The sequence below is a fragment of the Urocitellus parryii genome, chromosome X (assembly GCF_045843805.1).
Source record: "Urocitellus parryii isolate mUroPar1 chromosome X, mUroPar1.hap1, whole genome shotgun sequence".
Lineage (NCBI taxonomy): Eukaryota > Metazoa > Chordata > Mammalia > Rodentia > Sciuridae > Urocitellus > Urocitellus parryii.
The window spans coordinates 115906590-115923859 of NC_135547.1; the positions used below are offsets into that span (position 1 = coordinate 115906590).

The 17270-nt window shown below is 30.9% G+C and overlaps 1 protein-coding gene across 4 annotated transcripts in view; it reads right to left on the minus strand.

Annotated features, from left to right (window-relative positions):
• Positions 1–17270, minus strand: part of Cnksr2 (connector enhancer of kinase suppressor of Ras 2) — a 262226-nt gene that overhangs the window by 121923 nt on the left and 123033 nt on the right. For 2 of the 4 annotated variants that reach the window (XM_077794032.1, XM_077794031.1), the window contains exon 9: positions 3214–3360. The exons of the other annotated variants lie outside the window; for them this stretch is intronic. In XM_077794032.1, the coding sequence (XP_077650158.1) occupies positions 3214–3360 (147 nt within the window). The remainder of the gene's footprint in view (positions 1–3213; positions 3361–17270) is intronic. 4 annotated transcript variants of the gene reach the window in all.

Genomic DNA, 17270 nt, shown 5'->3' on the forward strand with positions numbered 1-17270 from the left:
CACTATAATGTTATCAATAAGTATCAAAAGAAAATCCAAATTAAAATTCATCATTGTAGTTAATGAATATTAGAAGTCACTATCTTTTTAAACATTTAAAAATAGAACTACTTTTATTAAAGTTACATTAGAGTATCTAAGACTATATTTTATTTGTATAGATAACAATTTTCCTTATTAATTTTAAAACCATTATGTTAGAATAAATTTTTTAAAAAAAGATGCATGTACTAGTGTCTACTTGAACTTTGCTATATTTTATCTGAAAATGCTAATATCTATTAAGACTGGTATAGTCTAAGAAAAAGACATACCAGATAAATAAACATCACAGATTTTAGTAGCCTCCAATTTAAGCAATTCTTAGTAGAATACCAGTACCTCTATGAAAAAGGAAATAATCTAATGCACAGTTATTCAAGGTTGAGTGCTGAAGAGTTATATTTAGATGAGTTAATGGGTATTTTTCTCCAACTTATTTATATACATAACAGAAGCAAGAACAATAAGAATGGCACTTGTACCTACACAGAGGATTAGTACTATGTTTAGCACTTAAGCTTCACATCTGAGGTTGTTCCTTAGGCACTAGGAAGAAAACATGACCTCAGGTATAGCATGAAAAATTTCACAGCTGCCTGCAAAACCATCTTATCCCACTATTTCTGTGACTTTTAACCCTTTGGAGGCAGTCTAACTTCAATCTTGAGATCCTGGTACCCTAAAATTTTGTTCATTTTTGGTTGTATCAGAATTTATATTCTATGGAATTTCTGACCAGATAATTTCCATTATGCTTCCAAGTGTCTGCATTTTAGCATATATCAAAGTCTTAAGATAAAGAATTCTATAATGGTACAATTTCAGGTCCTCAAAACAGGATGCAGGGACATTTGGCAGAGGTGTAAGGATTGTATATTAAAGAACTTATCCATTACCCTTACTCCTTTTTTTTTTAAGACCTTGTTTTAACACCAACTGCAAGTATTGAATTAATAATAATATTCTTCCTTCTAATCTGTAAAAAAAGTAAAGCACTGAAGCAATTTTCAAAGATGTTAAAAGTAGTTTTTTCTCCATAATAGCATGACTAATATACAGATGATTGACCATTGCCAATACATTTTAGGTGAACCAAATTCAGTTGAAATAATGAATTTACAAATATGTTGATAAATATATAAACACATATAAATTTTGGTTTCCCTTTTTCAGATTTTTGCATTCTGAAAAAATTTACAAATATACTCAGCATAACTGAATAAGCAATAAGGAATAAACAATTAATAATATAAGAAGGCAAATTTCTTGGTATTTAGAAATGGACTTAGAAACAATACTTTAAAAATCTATTATAATTATAGGTAAGAAATGATGTGAGGTAATTTTTAAAACTATAGTTTTTGTACTCTAGCTTTGAATACATATACTAAATGTATGTGTAACAAAATATTGGTCTTTCAATTATTTCGGCATTTTACATAAAAGTTATTCTTAATTGGGTACAGCTATTATCTTAACTCTCCAGTTTGCATTTGTCTAAAAAAATCCAACAGAGGAACAAATTATCAATTTATTAGCTAGATACATTTCCTCAAACAGAACACACAGATCAACAAGAAACCAGGATCTTTTTGGTGTTCAAGTCCCTTTATGAGGGACTAGAAAAGACTGTTAAGTTTAAGTAGACATATACAGAGAACAATGCCTAATGGCTGAAAGTATGGGCCTCTTCAGGGTGCCCACCTTTTCAGACTTTGAAGAAGGATCTTGGGGAAGACATTTCAATAGAAAACTCCAGAGTGGAACAACAAAGCAATTTGAAATGCAGTAAGAAAAAAAAAAATGATGTGATGGGAAAGTCTGATCTGTTCATCTATGACTTAATGAGGCAAGCACTGGCCTCTGAACTTTAATGATCATCAAATATATTTAATAACAAATACTGTAGGTCAAATGCATTTGGACATATCAATTCAGTTTAAATTTATTAATTTGAAAAATAGATTCCCATTAAAAATTTAAAGATCTTAATGTTGTAACATTTTATGTGTTTTTATATGACTTAAGTATAATGATAACTTTGATGTTAATAATAATTAAAGTTTTAGACAATGAAAAATCATCATAATCCAAAAGGCCAGTCATGTGTAATAGAGAACTAGGGAAAAAATTATGAATGGTAAAAAGTACTAATATCAAGCTTAACAACAATTTGCATACCAGTGACAATAATGCATTTCCATATATTCCTTCTCTTTTTTAATCTGAGCAATGGGCAATTTTTTTAAAAATTTGACTTCTACAAAAAGGTAATTTAAAAATGCAGGTTTTGGGGGCTGGGGTTGTGGCTCTGCAGTAGAGCACTTGCCTAGCACATGCGGCACTGGGTTCAATCCTCAGCACCACATATAAATAAAATAAAGGTATTGTGTCCAACTACAACTAAAATTAACCAAAAATATTTAAAAATGCAGGTTTTGCAAGAGAAAAAATTCTACGATATGTTTAAATATTACATTCTAATTGAAATGAAAGGAAATGTATTACTTCATTGCCTTTTTCCAGCTAGAATACTTTTATAACTTTATAGATATCTCCTAATTAATTTGTCAATATCCAGCATAATATTTTAGAGTGATATTTCATGCTGAATAAAAATGCAAAAATTTTAATGTGACAATTTCTCTATTTTGGCTATTCTACAAGATAGAAAAGTCAAAAACACTCGGGAGGAATGGACTAGGTAAATTTTAATTAAAATTTAAAACTTATCTTCCTACTGTCCACAAATTACTATCACTATCTTATAACCTGATTTAAAAGAATTCTTTAACATATCATCTAGCTTCTTCCAGAAGCATATGCAGTTATAACCTATAAAACAGAAGATTATATCACAAAAATGAAATCTCTTACTTTCAATTCTACCCATATTTTGGCATGATATATTTGTGGCTTTTTGGAATTATGCTTTAAGTGTTTATAAATTAAGGCAGAGTTCTTTATCATTTGGGTTTTAGTTACTTTCTCAGATTTCATGACGATTAAGCCTATTAAGATAAGCTGTGAAGAGATCATTTCACAAACAAATTTTCAAAAGCATACAAGATTAAATCCATATGCTGCTGAGATGAGGCACAATAAAGAAGCATTACTGAGATAATCTATGGCTAAAATGATGGTGTATGACTTATGATTAAGCTTCATTACCTGCAGAGCAAGGGGCTTCCATCTCATATTTTTCAGTAAAGCTGGTGCTGAGGTAAGCATGCTCTGAGGTCGCTTTTTCAAAGTTAAGATAACACCACTCGGGTCCTCTCGTAGTGCATTCACCAAATTTTTCAACTGCCACCCCACCTGGTAACCAGCAAAATCATTACAATAAAATTGAGGTACAGTATTCAAAGATTTAATGTTCTCCCCCTTTAATAAGATTAGTAAAAAAAAATCACATAATTGGTGTATCATCCTATCAATTTTCAGGAGATATATACTCAAAAAAGAAATTTTATCTTTGAATTTATTAACCATGTTACTGCATTAAAGTCCATATAATTATGAGACAACATAATGGACATTTACGATGTTAAAGCAGAGAGTAAAACTGTATCCTAATCATTGGAATAATTTAGAATTTAAAGAAATTATGTCACCATTAATGCTGCTTAGCTGCTAGGTAGAAATCCAAGCTCTATTCATAAGCACAATTTGAAAGTCCACATGCCAGAAAACAAGGATTTGGCAATGTCCTGAGCTTACAAACTACACCACATGCTTTCTCATCACCATCTTTTAGAGATCTGTGGTTACAAGTATCTCTAAAATACACTGACATTATACTACCAATAGCTAATACTGACACACCAAGGCAACATTCTGATGCAAGGATGATAGCATCAATAAATGAACCTTTTACCATGCTATAAAGATAGGATAATAAATGACAAGGTAATGCTACTCCAATGAGGCAGCTATTGGAAATGTGTTCCAAATAACCCTATAAACGTAAAATATGGCGTGTCAAATTTAATGAAGCCTTTCTATTTGAATATCACCTTAAAACACGTTATATAATTAAGCCAAATACTTAATAAATGTTTTGAAACCTGGCTCCATGGTTATTCATGTTAAATTACTTCACTCATCATCCTTTTAAAATTCTGAACATAGAATACTTTTTGTTAGTATGCTTTTAAAACAGACTAGTAATACAGTATCAGGTAACTGAAATCCTAGAACTATGCTTTAAAGAAATACATTAAAATATTTATTATTCTAATATTTGCTTTTAAAAAATATACTTCATATTTAAAACAGTGAAAAACCTTTTGTCCCAACTCTAATGTGTTATAATATTCTAGGATGTGTTGTTATACAATTACACTGGGTCAAATTTATCCTGGATTGCAAACAATTTAGCAAATAGTATAAACAGTGATCTAGTTTTTGAAGGCACCCAAGTGAAAGAGAATGCAAGTCTTTTGTCTGCTATTCACCATGTTTGCCTGGAAAATCTTAACTCAAGCTAGAGAGATGAGCATTTCACCAAAAGAAGAAAGGCCCCTATGCACTATAAAGAAGTAACCTGGAATGAAGCCTGTGTGGTATAACAACAGATGTAAGTATATTTAATAAGCATTTATGTAAATTATAACCTCAACTACAGCAGAATTGAGTGATGATGAATAGAAGGAGTCAGGGAAAAAAGAAGCAAGATGCTATAATTCTTAAAACTTCAGGGGTCTCAGATATGAGTCAAAATGATTATTATGATATATGGCTAAGATGAGTAAGAGGCTGTCAGTTAAAAACATGTTAATGCAGATCTAGCAGAGTTACAGAACTGGTTGAATGCCTCTTGTTATATGTAAATGGGGACTGTTATATGTCCAAAGGTATATTACATTGATTCTCATCCCTCTAATAGCTAAGTAGTGTCCTTAAAGCCATTTTTACAAGCTAAGTATCAAAGAAAAATTAGTTTAAATACAAGTGATCATTTTGTTTGCCAAAAAAAGAGAGAAATTTTGAGTTATGTTTGGAGGGATAAAACATGTTTATAGAGAATTTAGGAAAGAACTATTAATGATAATCATTAATAAGCTGAATAATGTATTCAAATAATTGCTGACTATACTAAAACCCCATATGTGATAGCCATATCTTTCTTCCAGCATATCTATTCTCAACAATGAATTATACATTATTTCTACTAAGCAATTTCTTTCCATTTTACACTATAATGTGATCATTGTTGACTAATTGAAGATTTTAAAGGCTACATGGTGTTTGGTTGTGAAATGTTCAGTACAATTTGATTCCTCCTATTCTTTCACACTTTCTATTTAATTTTTGCAGCAATAATTTAAAAATTAGAATTGTTTTTCCATGAAAAAGTGGAATATTAATTTTTGGTGTTTTTTAATTTTAATTTTGGTGAGAATGTTAATTTTGGTGGGTTTTAATTTTACAGCTGAATATTATTTTATTGGATATATAATGTTACTACTTTTATGTCAACCTTTGTATTATCATTGATATAACATTAAGAATGTTTTAAACAAAAGCAAGCAAACATACACCAAGGATCATATATAGTAAATAACTTTGGCTCCCCAATTCTACTTCCAGTACCACAAGAAGATGACTGTACAAAAATCACAAAGGGAAATGTATAATATATGTGTCACAGTATGATTTAAACCAACCAAAAGTTGAATATTATATAAATGTCTATTAGTAAGGGATATTAAAATTGTGAAAAACAAAGTACGTTCCAAAATAGCAGGTGTCATTTAATTCTACTTTTGTTAATATATATATATATATATATATAGCTATGGAAGTCCAAAAGATATACACACCATTAATGGTGGTTACATTAAAAGGAAGTGAGAACTGCAATATGTACTTTCATCTTTGTACTTCTATTTCCTGAAATTTGGCAATGAAATGAGTTACTTTTATAGATAGTAAAAAGAAAAAAATACATGAATTTATTTATGAATAACGGTAGTTTCAATTGGAAGAACATGAAATTTATAAATTAACTAATTGGGATTGCTTGTGATAGATGGAAAATCTCCACAAAAACCAAAGAACAATATTTAAAATAAAACACTAAAAGGTAGAGATGGGGAAATAAAATCTGCTTTGCTCATGGTATTTTTTAGATGATTGGCAAAATCAAATACAAATTTATTAGTCAGATATAGTCAATAATTCAAGAATTACATTACATCCTGATTTTTGAGTCAATGAATGATTTCAGTAGATATTCCACTTAAGCATTATCAGTTTCACACAGAAATTACTGAGTAGGAATGAAGCCTGACTGAGTAATTTACAACTTATATATAACATTTTTTCTCAACAACACAAGTATGTTTTAACTCTATCAGTCCTTCAATATACATATGCCAATACATATGAAATATATAATTAACTCAAGTTAATAATTTTAAGGTTAGTTTTCCATTTTCTCATTTAAGTTTCTGGCTATAGTTTTAAAATATTAAGTATAATAGGCTTGAATGAGAACACATATAAAGATATAATAATGATATGGAAAATTAATGTAAAGATATACTAATAATATGGAAAATGAAGGTATTCTTTCCACTGACTATAATAAAAAATTTATGTACTAGGAGATAAATGGATCTTTGAAGGAATGAAGAAAGGGGTCCTAGTGGCTACTAATATAATATTATAAGTCACTGAAATAAGAAGAAATCAAATAAGGCACACAATTTAAAGAGATAATAGGTATGGATAAAAATGTAAAACAAATATAGTAAGTTCCAAAAAGGGAACTGGCTGACTGGTGAAATACTGAGCTTTATATCAAAAGAGATATTGAAATATTCTTGCTCAGGCCAAATAATTAGGTGACTTCCAATGTCACAATACATTACAGTCCCCAAAACAGAATGGGTAGGAACAAGCAAATAGATAACAGATTAGTTTGAGTAAAGGAATGTGGTCCTGATATGTCTCTGCCTATGTGTCTTCCATCTTCTTTTCTTCTCAGCACCAGTAAATGTAGGGTTTTTTTTCCTCTAGGTTAAATATTAGACAGTTTCTAATATTTTTATGTTCTTTTTATAATAATCGTTTCTCTTTCTTGATTTTCCATTAACAACTTCCTGCATATGACTCCAACATCTAACTACCTCTGTTTCCTAACAAGAGCTTGAGTCATCTATTTTCAATTGTTCAGTTCATTGACGCTAATAGTTGCTAAATACACTGAATAATCAAGGACCAACAATTCACTCTACTAGATTCTTCATATCTATATTAAATTATTTTAATGTGTATTTTCATTTTTACAACAGCCAATGAGGTAAGCTATTAAGCTGATTTTGAACAGGAAGATATTGAAGCAAAAAAATATTTTTTTCTTATCCAAGACTACAAAGCTAGAAATTATATTTAGGTATGGTAGATTCTACAACACGGTAAGTAATTTCAACTGAACAGCTACTGGTAACCCAAATAAAAGCAATATTTTAAAAACTCAAGCCTATTATTTCCTTGCTTTCATTCATCAAAATAATAAGTGCACTATCAGGTTTGGAATTTGGCATCACCTGTGACTGTTTTCCTTTTTTAAATCCATGTACATGTCCTAAACATAGATGCTCACAATTAATACCTCTTCTTACTGCCTTAGTCCTGGCTTGGGTATGTACTTGGCTAGACTTAAAACAATCCTCACCTGCCTTTTTGCTTCTAGTCTTTTGCAGGTCCAAAACATTGCTATGTGTAAAAGAATTCTTCCTTTCAAAATGTTTGCTTAGCTCTCCAAAAGCCCAACTAAAGTATCAATCCTTGGGGCTGGAGTTGTGACTCAGTGGTAGAGCGCTTGCCTAGCATGTGCGAGGCACTGGGTTTGATTCTCAGCACTACATAAAAATAAATGCATTATGTCCAACTACACTAAAAATATTTTAAAAAAAGAACCTTCCTCATATAGGTCCTTTTAACATTGGTACAGTTTTATCTGTGATTATTTCACTTTAATGTGAATTTCAAAGATTATAATGTGTCATCATGAAGGCTAGCTGAAAGGCATGTTGCTGAATTTTACTCCCCAGAGTTTTTCATCAAGTGGGAGTGTGGAGTAAGGCACACAATTTTTTTAAAAAAAACAGAGTCCTAAGTGATGCTCATGCTATTGGTATGGGAATCACATTTTGAGAACCACTTTAAAAGATGATGTGATCATTAGAGGCAGTAACTGCCCATGTGTAGAATATTTTAGTTGTTTAATATGTTTTTTAGAACTAGATCTAAAAATTCAAATTGCTACATATTTATTGTGTTGTTTATAGTATGGATACAATGTTGAATGCCATACAATCTGTGCTTCATTAACCCATTAACTCCCAAGTTTTCAATTTTGCAAATATTCAACAAAATTAACATAGGTACATTAAAATAGGTTGAACTCATGATATAGAGCTTACATATTATATTATAATTTTCATGGAATAATATTTTCTCATTCTCATATAATTACATTATCTACTGTATTTAAATTTTCATAGAGGCTCCACATCTGGGATATTGGGACAAAATGGGTTAAAGAGCATAATAACTAGGCGGGGGAGAGTTAGCAGATGAATAAACATTTAGAATAAGGTGAAAGATTCCTTAACAGAGTAAATACAGGGTGCAGTAGAAGCCCCACAAAAAGCACTTAATTCATCCCATTCTTGAGGTCAGACAAGGTTTCCAATTAGTCTAGCTTAACTCTTTAAAATTTAGATGACTGAAAGGGATATGGAAGTTGAAGGGGTGAAGAAAGCTGTGAGATAAAGTATCATCAAGTTTGAACCAACTTTAAATAGTTGAATAGGACTGGATAACAGAACTAGAGTAAGGAGGCAGAAGAAAGAAGCAGAGGTCAGGTGCTTATAAAAATCTTTTTAAATGTGAATAATTGAGTTAGATGAGTAGTGAATGTATGCTTTCCTTAAACACTGTTTTTTAAAAAATTTTCAGCTATATCTTTGCAAAAGCACTCTTTCCTCTGCTTTCAATTTTTTTCTCACTTATAAAATTTTACCTATAAAGTCTCATCTCACATACATAAAGTCTCTTCTTATAACCGTTTTCCTTATGTGAGTATCATACTACACTGTATCTCTCTATTGGCATTTTTGTGCATTGTTGTTAATTGTTGCTATAGTTACAAATTTTTCCTTACCCTTCCCTCTTTACTTTCCCTCACAAAACTGGATTTGAGGGTTTGAGATAATGGTTTCATTTCTCTAGATATACCCTGTACTCAATAAGTTGCCTTACAAATGGTAAACAATTAATCAATATTTGTTAATGCTTCGATTAGTGAGATAATGTGGTGCCATGAGAACTAAATGTTTCAAAGACAATAAACATTGAAACTCCAAAGGAAGGCTTAGATTTATATGTAAAATCAAGTTGTTGTATTAAAATGTTCTCTACCTGCAATATAATTAAAATCCCACATAAAAGATTAAATGAGCTCACAACCGAAAAAGTAATGTACTTTATACTAAAGCTACAAATAGACATTATTTATCACCCAAATTACCAATAAACTTTCAAACACTTGAAAAAAATACGTCTAATGTTGGATACTCAAGATCTAAAGTCACTGCGATGTGATTATGACAACGAATAGAACATTTTTTTGTCCTAGAAGGACAATTATATAAACATTGTTTAAGGTTTTTTCCAGAAGATATCTGTAGTGGTTGCAAATAGTTAAAGTTTCTCTTTATTAATATTTTAATAGAACAATTCATTTATATGAAGTTCATGGGCTAGGAAAACCTTATACATGTTATATAAAATGTGCCTTATTATTAGCTATAGATAATGTTTTCCACAAATGCCGAACTATTAATATTACCTTCCTTATTAGACAAGGTAGAAGAAGTGTCTTCAGGCAATGTCTAATCTTATAATTTACTAATTTATATATAATCCCCAACACATACATTAAAATTTATTTCATATACAACATAAATAGGGTTAAAAATTCCAGAGAAAGTCACTAGGATATCCCAAATTGTAAAAGTCAGAGGTCCTGCTTTCTTGTGAATGGGGACTTTATTTTTATCAGGCTGAAGTGGACAGCACATGCTGCTGGGTGAATCACAACATAAGTGGGCAGGTCATGGACAACTGGTTCCCAGGATTAGGTGCACAAGGGGTTGGTGATGAAGAGATGAGGTTTCCTTTCCTTTGGGCACAGAGAGGGAAGAAGTTGTCAGTGACCCCTTTATGGCTTGCCCTGGCCTGTTTTCCAAATAATACATGGTGAATTATTCGACCAAGATATGAAAAGATAATCTCTACTCCAGGTTTCAAGTAGCCAAAGTTACAAATAAGTAAGTCTAAAGGTAAGAAGTTAAGCCTATCAATCTAGACCTTAACCTCTTTCATGGCTATATTTGGTTACAAGAGAGCATCTTTATACATATAGTTAGAAGGATATTTCTTAAAATATTTTCAAAGTTATTAACCTTCACAAGACAAAAAAGGATTCATTATCAATATTTACACATACTCTTATTCACCAGTTGTAATGTAGAAATGATACCTGTTCACATAGGAAATTTTGGAGATTTTGAGGTGTGCCTATATGAATGTCTGATAATATGAGTCATGCTATAATCCAGATGTTGTCCTCTCTTTTTAAAATCAATGATGATACATCCATTCAGTCACACTATGGCTTATGACTCTGCTAAATTTTTTGGTGCTGAGATATTTATTATACTGTTCTTCTCCTTTGTAGTACTAAAAACTTATTGAAGTATCTGATAATTTAATTATTTTATAATAATGATTACCTCTTTCTTCAGTGAAACAAAATGTACAGAGGAAATATCATATAGTTAGTTATAGCATTTCAGAAGTAATGAGTTGACATATCCTGTCTTTCAAAGATTCTAGAAGCACTAAATTTTGAGCACTTATCTACAAAATTGACCTCCACCTAAATTTATTTTTAACAAAATATTAATGAAAACAGTCTTACACAGTTTAACTTTAATACATTTGGAGCTATTCTAATTTTGCTTTCACAATCATTTATTCCCTGAATAGAAATAAAAAAGTTTCCTCATGGTTCAAATATAAGCCAAAGGGTATCATGCAGTTAAAAACTATGCAATTGACTGATTTTTAAATCCCAGCATAGAGTAATTTGAGTACGTAATTCAGAGTATTCAGAAATGTCCCAAGGTTTACCCATTTGAAATAAAACCTTAGTATTGATATTTCACAAACACAATTAGAAACAACAGTCTCGGAGAGAAAAGAAGGAATAGAAGAATTGGAGATTTTATTTTAATTAGGAAAATTTTATGTTTATTCATTGAGTGGCTCATTATCTCATATTCTCAACTCTAAAAAGCATTGATCCAGTGAAATCAGAGTAGGTTAAGGCGTTTTTGGTTGTTTTCTTAATAACTTTTTTCCCCTTCAGGGCTTAATTTTACTATAAAATGTGGACCATGATGAGTTACAATTTAAATATGTTTTTTTTTTAAAGAGAGAGTGAGAGAGGAGAGAGAGAGAGAGAGAGAGAGAGAGAGAGAAAATTTTTTAATATTTATTTTTTAGTTCTCGGCGGACACAACATCTTTGTTGGTATGTGGTGCTGAGGATCGAACCCGGGCCGCACGCACGCCAGGCGAGCGCGCTACCGCTGAGCCACATCTCCAGCCCTTAAATATATGTTTTAATACTTATTATTTTATGTGAATTTTGCACTCATGTATATATAATATATGTGTATATAAAATGTGCATATATGTAGGTGTGCAGTATTTAAGGCACAAGCTCTAATGGAAAACATAATTTCTCACTGCCAAAGGTGAACAAGGAGTCCAAGAGAGAGCCAATTTGATCAGTAGAAGCAGCTTGTATTTTTCCCCCCATGGAATGTGTTCATAAATAATCAAGAAATTCTGAAGGTTACATCAGAATTTCTTGATTGACTTATAAGGAGGCTCATGAGAGAAATAAAATGGTAATCACAGTAATCATATTTTTTTCCTTTAAGTTTTATGAATTCCTATACAATTCTCACCAAAGGTGGTGACTTTCTGTGCCCTGTTCTTTGCACTGTCTTCTGTAACCTATCACTTATATTTAAGTGTGCCCTTTATATTGCTGTGGTAAGCTGATTCCAAAGCTGGGGGTATAGTTCAGCATCTTTAATAGACCCATATTCCATTTCAATATGGCATTTGGTAACATTGTGGTTTCTGAAGTCCAAATGTTTATTTTGGAGGCTTCATGTTTTTCATTCATTTATGCTATACTATATGAAACTAAATTACACCCAATTTTAGTTTTATTTCATCATTATTTATGAAGTCCTCTGACTTCTCCCCAAAATATAAATTTTCAGACTCAGTCTGAAAGCCTTTGATATGAAGAGAAGAGGAGGAAATCATATCATAGTGAAGGTGAAATTGTGGGATAGACCTCTGATTGTACTATAGAACTTGAATATTCAAAAGAGCAAACATATTTGAAAAGATGTTAAACTAAATTTTTGTAAAGATACTGAACAAATTAAAATTCAGAACTATTTTATGTGTATCTATTCTTTCCTGTAGTTCATTTCTGTTCTTCTTGTAAAAACATTGGGAATATTTTTTAAATAAAAAAGAAGAGAGTCCCAGTCACCAAAACTAAGCGATAAAACAAAGCCCCTTTATGTCAAAATCTGAAACTCCATTTTTAAAAAGAATTCTGAGAAAACATTAATATTTGTTTATGAAAAAATTCATAATTAAATTCAATTTAGGAACCCAAATGATAAAAGTAAAAAGCAACCCAAAACTTTATATTTGAAAAGTAATATACTTAAAATTTTACTTTAAAATGTCACTAGCAGATACTTAGCAAAGATATACTTATTTGAAAATACTTGCAAATATTGAAATATGTCTATATTTATCAAAACACAAAATAAAGCATTTTAAATCTCTGTTAATAAATGGCATTTGTTTAAGAACTTCCAGCATACCTGTTAATACTTTCTATGTATCAGTTGTTTTAGAAATTATTTTACCAGAATTCTGGCAACTCAGACAAAAAAGGTAACGCAATGTCAGCTCTAAATGGGATGAACCATGATGAACTCTATATGTCATTTGTCTCATTTAAATTTTTTATGCCCAGTATTAGGGTAATAAAATGTAGAAGGTACAGTGTGATAGGAAATGTATTGAGTGGCCATATTACTTACAATTTCAGCTGTCATGCTGATCAGAAATATAATTTAGTGAATGAAATCAATATTTGAATCCTAGAACTAAATAACCTCAAAAGAATTTAAGATTAATGTCATCATCTCTAATTTTTGATTATATGGTGTTCCATAGTCTTTCCCTTTCATGTAATATTTTTCAGGTAGTTAAATGTTATCTATTAGTTGCCCACCCTTACTATGTATAGAGAGAGGATTAGGCAATTGTGACCATCAGGAAAGAGTAGGAAAAGGGCTGAGGTTACTGATACTGGTTTGCAAATGAGCTATACACTTATGTTAATAAACTAGAGTAGGTAAGAACTTCGAGTAATATATTGTAAACATACAAAACAGTAATCCTTGGAAACCTCTTTAAATTTTACACGAAACTAGTTCATATTTAACTATACCTTGACACTGAAAGATATATTCTATTTATAAAATTAAGAGTAACCATTTTAGAAAGCATTTACTCTTGCTGGTAAAGTTAGTAAGAACTGCATAAATGAGAAAAAAAATCAGACTGAAGATCTGCAAAGAAAATAAGTTGGTTAACAGCAAGTTATATCATTCTTAAGGCACCATGTAACTCATCTCACTTATGTAAGAACTTAATGACTTTTAGTTTGATAATAGAAAAATAACATTAATTTGGATGATAAGGTAATGAACTGATTTCTCTAGGCAAAATGAAAAATACAATTTATGTCAATATTCAGTACTTCAAAATCAGTTTCCACACAATTCATCAAAACCAAAATGTTCAATGTAAAATAATAATTAAAAAACCCTCTGATCATCTCACAAACTAACTACCTGCTATATAAGATGAATCCAAAATAAAGTATTAGTATGAGTAACTGAAATCTATGGTACATTGTTTCCATTAATTTTTATTAAATGTTTCTTTATAATTCTTTCCATTCCAAATGAGAATAATTTATGGCTTCTGTTTTCTTAATCCTAATATTATTATTTTAGGGTATTATCATAACCATTTATTAAGCATATGTTAAATACCATCTTAACATAATTATTCCTTCTAGTCTAGTAACATCTTGTGTTTACAGGAATAATATATGAGATATACCAGAAACACCGTCATTGAAGGTTTCAATTTTCAACATTCTGTGTATAAGTAATTAAAAGATAAATACTTTCTCCTTTGAGAAAGGAAAACAGAAGAAAATAGGCAAAAGTAAAGAGAACAAAACAAGGCAAAGAATAGATCAGAAATGGTCAATTGAGAAGAGATGAGAATGGTAAAGGAAAGGAGAAGAAAGTGTAATAGAAAGCAAAATTAAAAATAAAGACTAAAATTTAGTAAAATAGAAAAGAGAAGGCACTTCTTATGTCATGTGATGTCATAATACTGATTCAACTAAATGAGCCACTCATTTCTGCTGAAATCCAGGGAAAAGATGGTAGGGGTAAGAGAGAGAAAAAAAGCACAGATGAACTTTAATGGGTCACCACACTCTCATCCATTGATTATGTTGGTTTCCCATTTGAACATTATTCTCCTGTTCTGGGGGTTGAAGGAATAAAAAGTGATAATAGAGTTAAAAATGAGAGGCTAGAGTAAGAATAAGAGAAAATAAAAGAGACAGTCAAATGAAGTTAGAATGAATTTTCCAGATGACGCAATAATCCTTCAATCTATTTCCTTCCCACCCACCCTTTCTGCCATCACTTTCAATTCTTGCTCAATTATGTTTACCATTTTGAGGGTAACAAAAGCCACTTGCTTAAAGTACTTATTTTCCATATTGCACTAATCATTGTTCAACATTATGACTATCTGCTGCAGTCTATCTTCTTAACTATCCCAACCTGGATATTTTTCCATTCTGGCAGCCTTTACAGGCACATCCATTGAGCCATTTCTTGCCTTAATAGTCATCAGGTTCCAGAAGACCTTTCAAAATAGCAGTGAATATGTTTAATTATTAAAACAAAGAAAGAAAAATTTTCCAAATGCTGGATTTAACCACCATATGCCTCTCTTTTCAACTGATATTCCTAAGAAGAAAAATATCTGTTTTTAGTATGGATAGAATCTTTAGAACACTTACACACCAAAACCAGTATTAATACCAATTTAACAGATTCCTCAGAAATATGCCCAAATTTTGAATAACTATAATTAGTCTCATCAACTAGAAAAGTGCATCATGAGGGCAGAGTTGCTTGTTCAAAGTATGCCGAAGTATCTCCCAGGGAGAGGACAGGGATGTAGTGGCAGATGAAGTGGAAAAAATCTTGGGGGATTCCAGCAGCCTTTGAGGAGTTGGATCTTCAGTGGAAGGGAAGACATGCAATAGGACTCAGTCTGCTTTGCTTGGATGTTCATGATTTTTTCTTCTTCCTACCTGGCAGCCACAGTTTCTCAGCCACAGAAGTATGTTGGTTTGAAAAGCTTAAAAGCCACTTATAATAAAGCATATAGCAACATGAAAAAGGACATATGACTTCCAGTTTCATTTCAAATAGAAAATATACTTTTTTTAAAAATAGATCAACCTAGAAACATACTTATCTAATTGGACACCTTTAATATATAACATACTAGCAATTTAAAAATATAATATTTGAATTAATCTGTGATTCATTCAACTTTCTCCAACCCTCAGAGAAAAGTTTCAAGTTGTTTTTCTATGGATCTTAGAGAAAAATTATTAGATTTATATATATATATATGTATAAAAACTATATATATATATATATATATATATATATATATATACACACACTACCTGTAGTAGCAGGAAATTTTAAAATTACTGAAAAATATGAAATGAGCTTCAATATCCTAAACAATAAAATTTAACATTCTTCTTTTCATTGTTGAGTCTACATTGTTATAGAATAATATTGATAATATCTCACTATTATGATGAATGAATGAATTAAAGAATATTAATGATGTATCAGGCCATACCTTAATGCAACATAACCAACCCCTAATGTCCATTGTGATGAAGGAAGATATAGAAGGGACAATTGCAAACTATAAATAATTTATACTTGTTAGAATTAATTTACCTACCTACCAATACTTTTGTAGTAACAAAACCCAGAGAATTTCCATTTTACCACCTCTGTATATTGTCTAATAAGAAGTTAAAGGCACTATACAAAATACAACACAGGTGACAATAAGAAGACGCCAGACTGGGTTGCATTTAATGAAATATATCATTCTTGCAGAAATATGCCTCTCACTTGAACACACAGAAGAAAATCTGGTAACTGGTTACATTACTAAGTGAGGCTATTTTCAAGAAATTCAACATATTTTTCTGTCTCTGTTATAAACCCCAAACCAATCTGTTCGCTCCAGTAGAAGACTGCTAAGAAACAGAACTCCAACTGGCCCAATTATTGTAGCACGTAAAAGAGAAGAGGTAGGAAAGTTAATTACTATTGATTTCCTAATATGTGCCAGCATTTTGATAGGTATTTTACATATTTTAGCTATCTGAGGGGAACAAGCCCAGTGAAGAAATGGCAGTAAAGTTAAATCAACCGTATTTCTAATTTCAGTTCAGCTGATTTAGTACCCCAGTTAGGTAAAATTTCACTTTCTTTTCTCTTTTAAACTTGGTTCCACTTAATCTCTCACTGAATCTGAGATTTACTCATATGCTTATTAGAATTCTTCCCCTTTTGGTTGATAATTTTATAATTTGAATTTTGGAAGGGTATAATATAAATGAAGTAAGAACATGAATCTTAAAAGCTTTGAGTTGTAGGTAAAACATCATTCTAAGTCTCAGTTTTCACATACACCTTCTTTGCAGGACTGCCATAAGAAAAAATAAATAAAATATGTAAAATACTATAATGCTTGGCACATTGTAAAAGCACAATACGTATTAGCTATGGTTATTATTTTTATAAAAAAGTAAACTGATTCTCAGTTAACATGTCTCACTCACAGCCATAAGTCAATTCCAGAGTGAAACCTAGAACCATGTTTCCCCAACCAACACTCTGC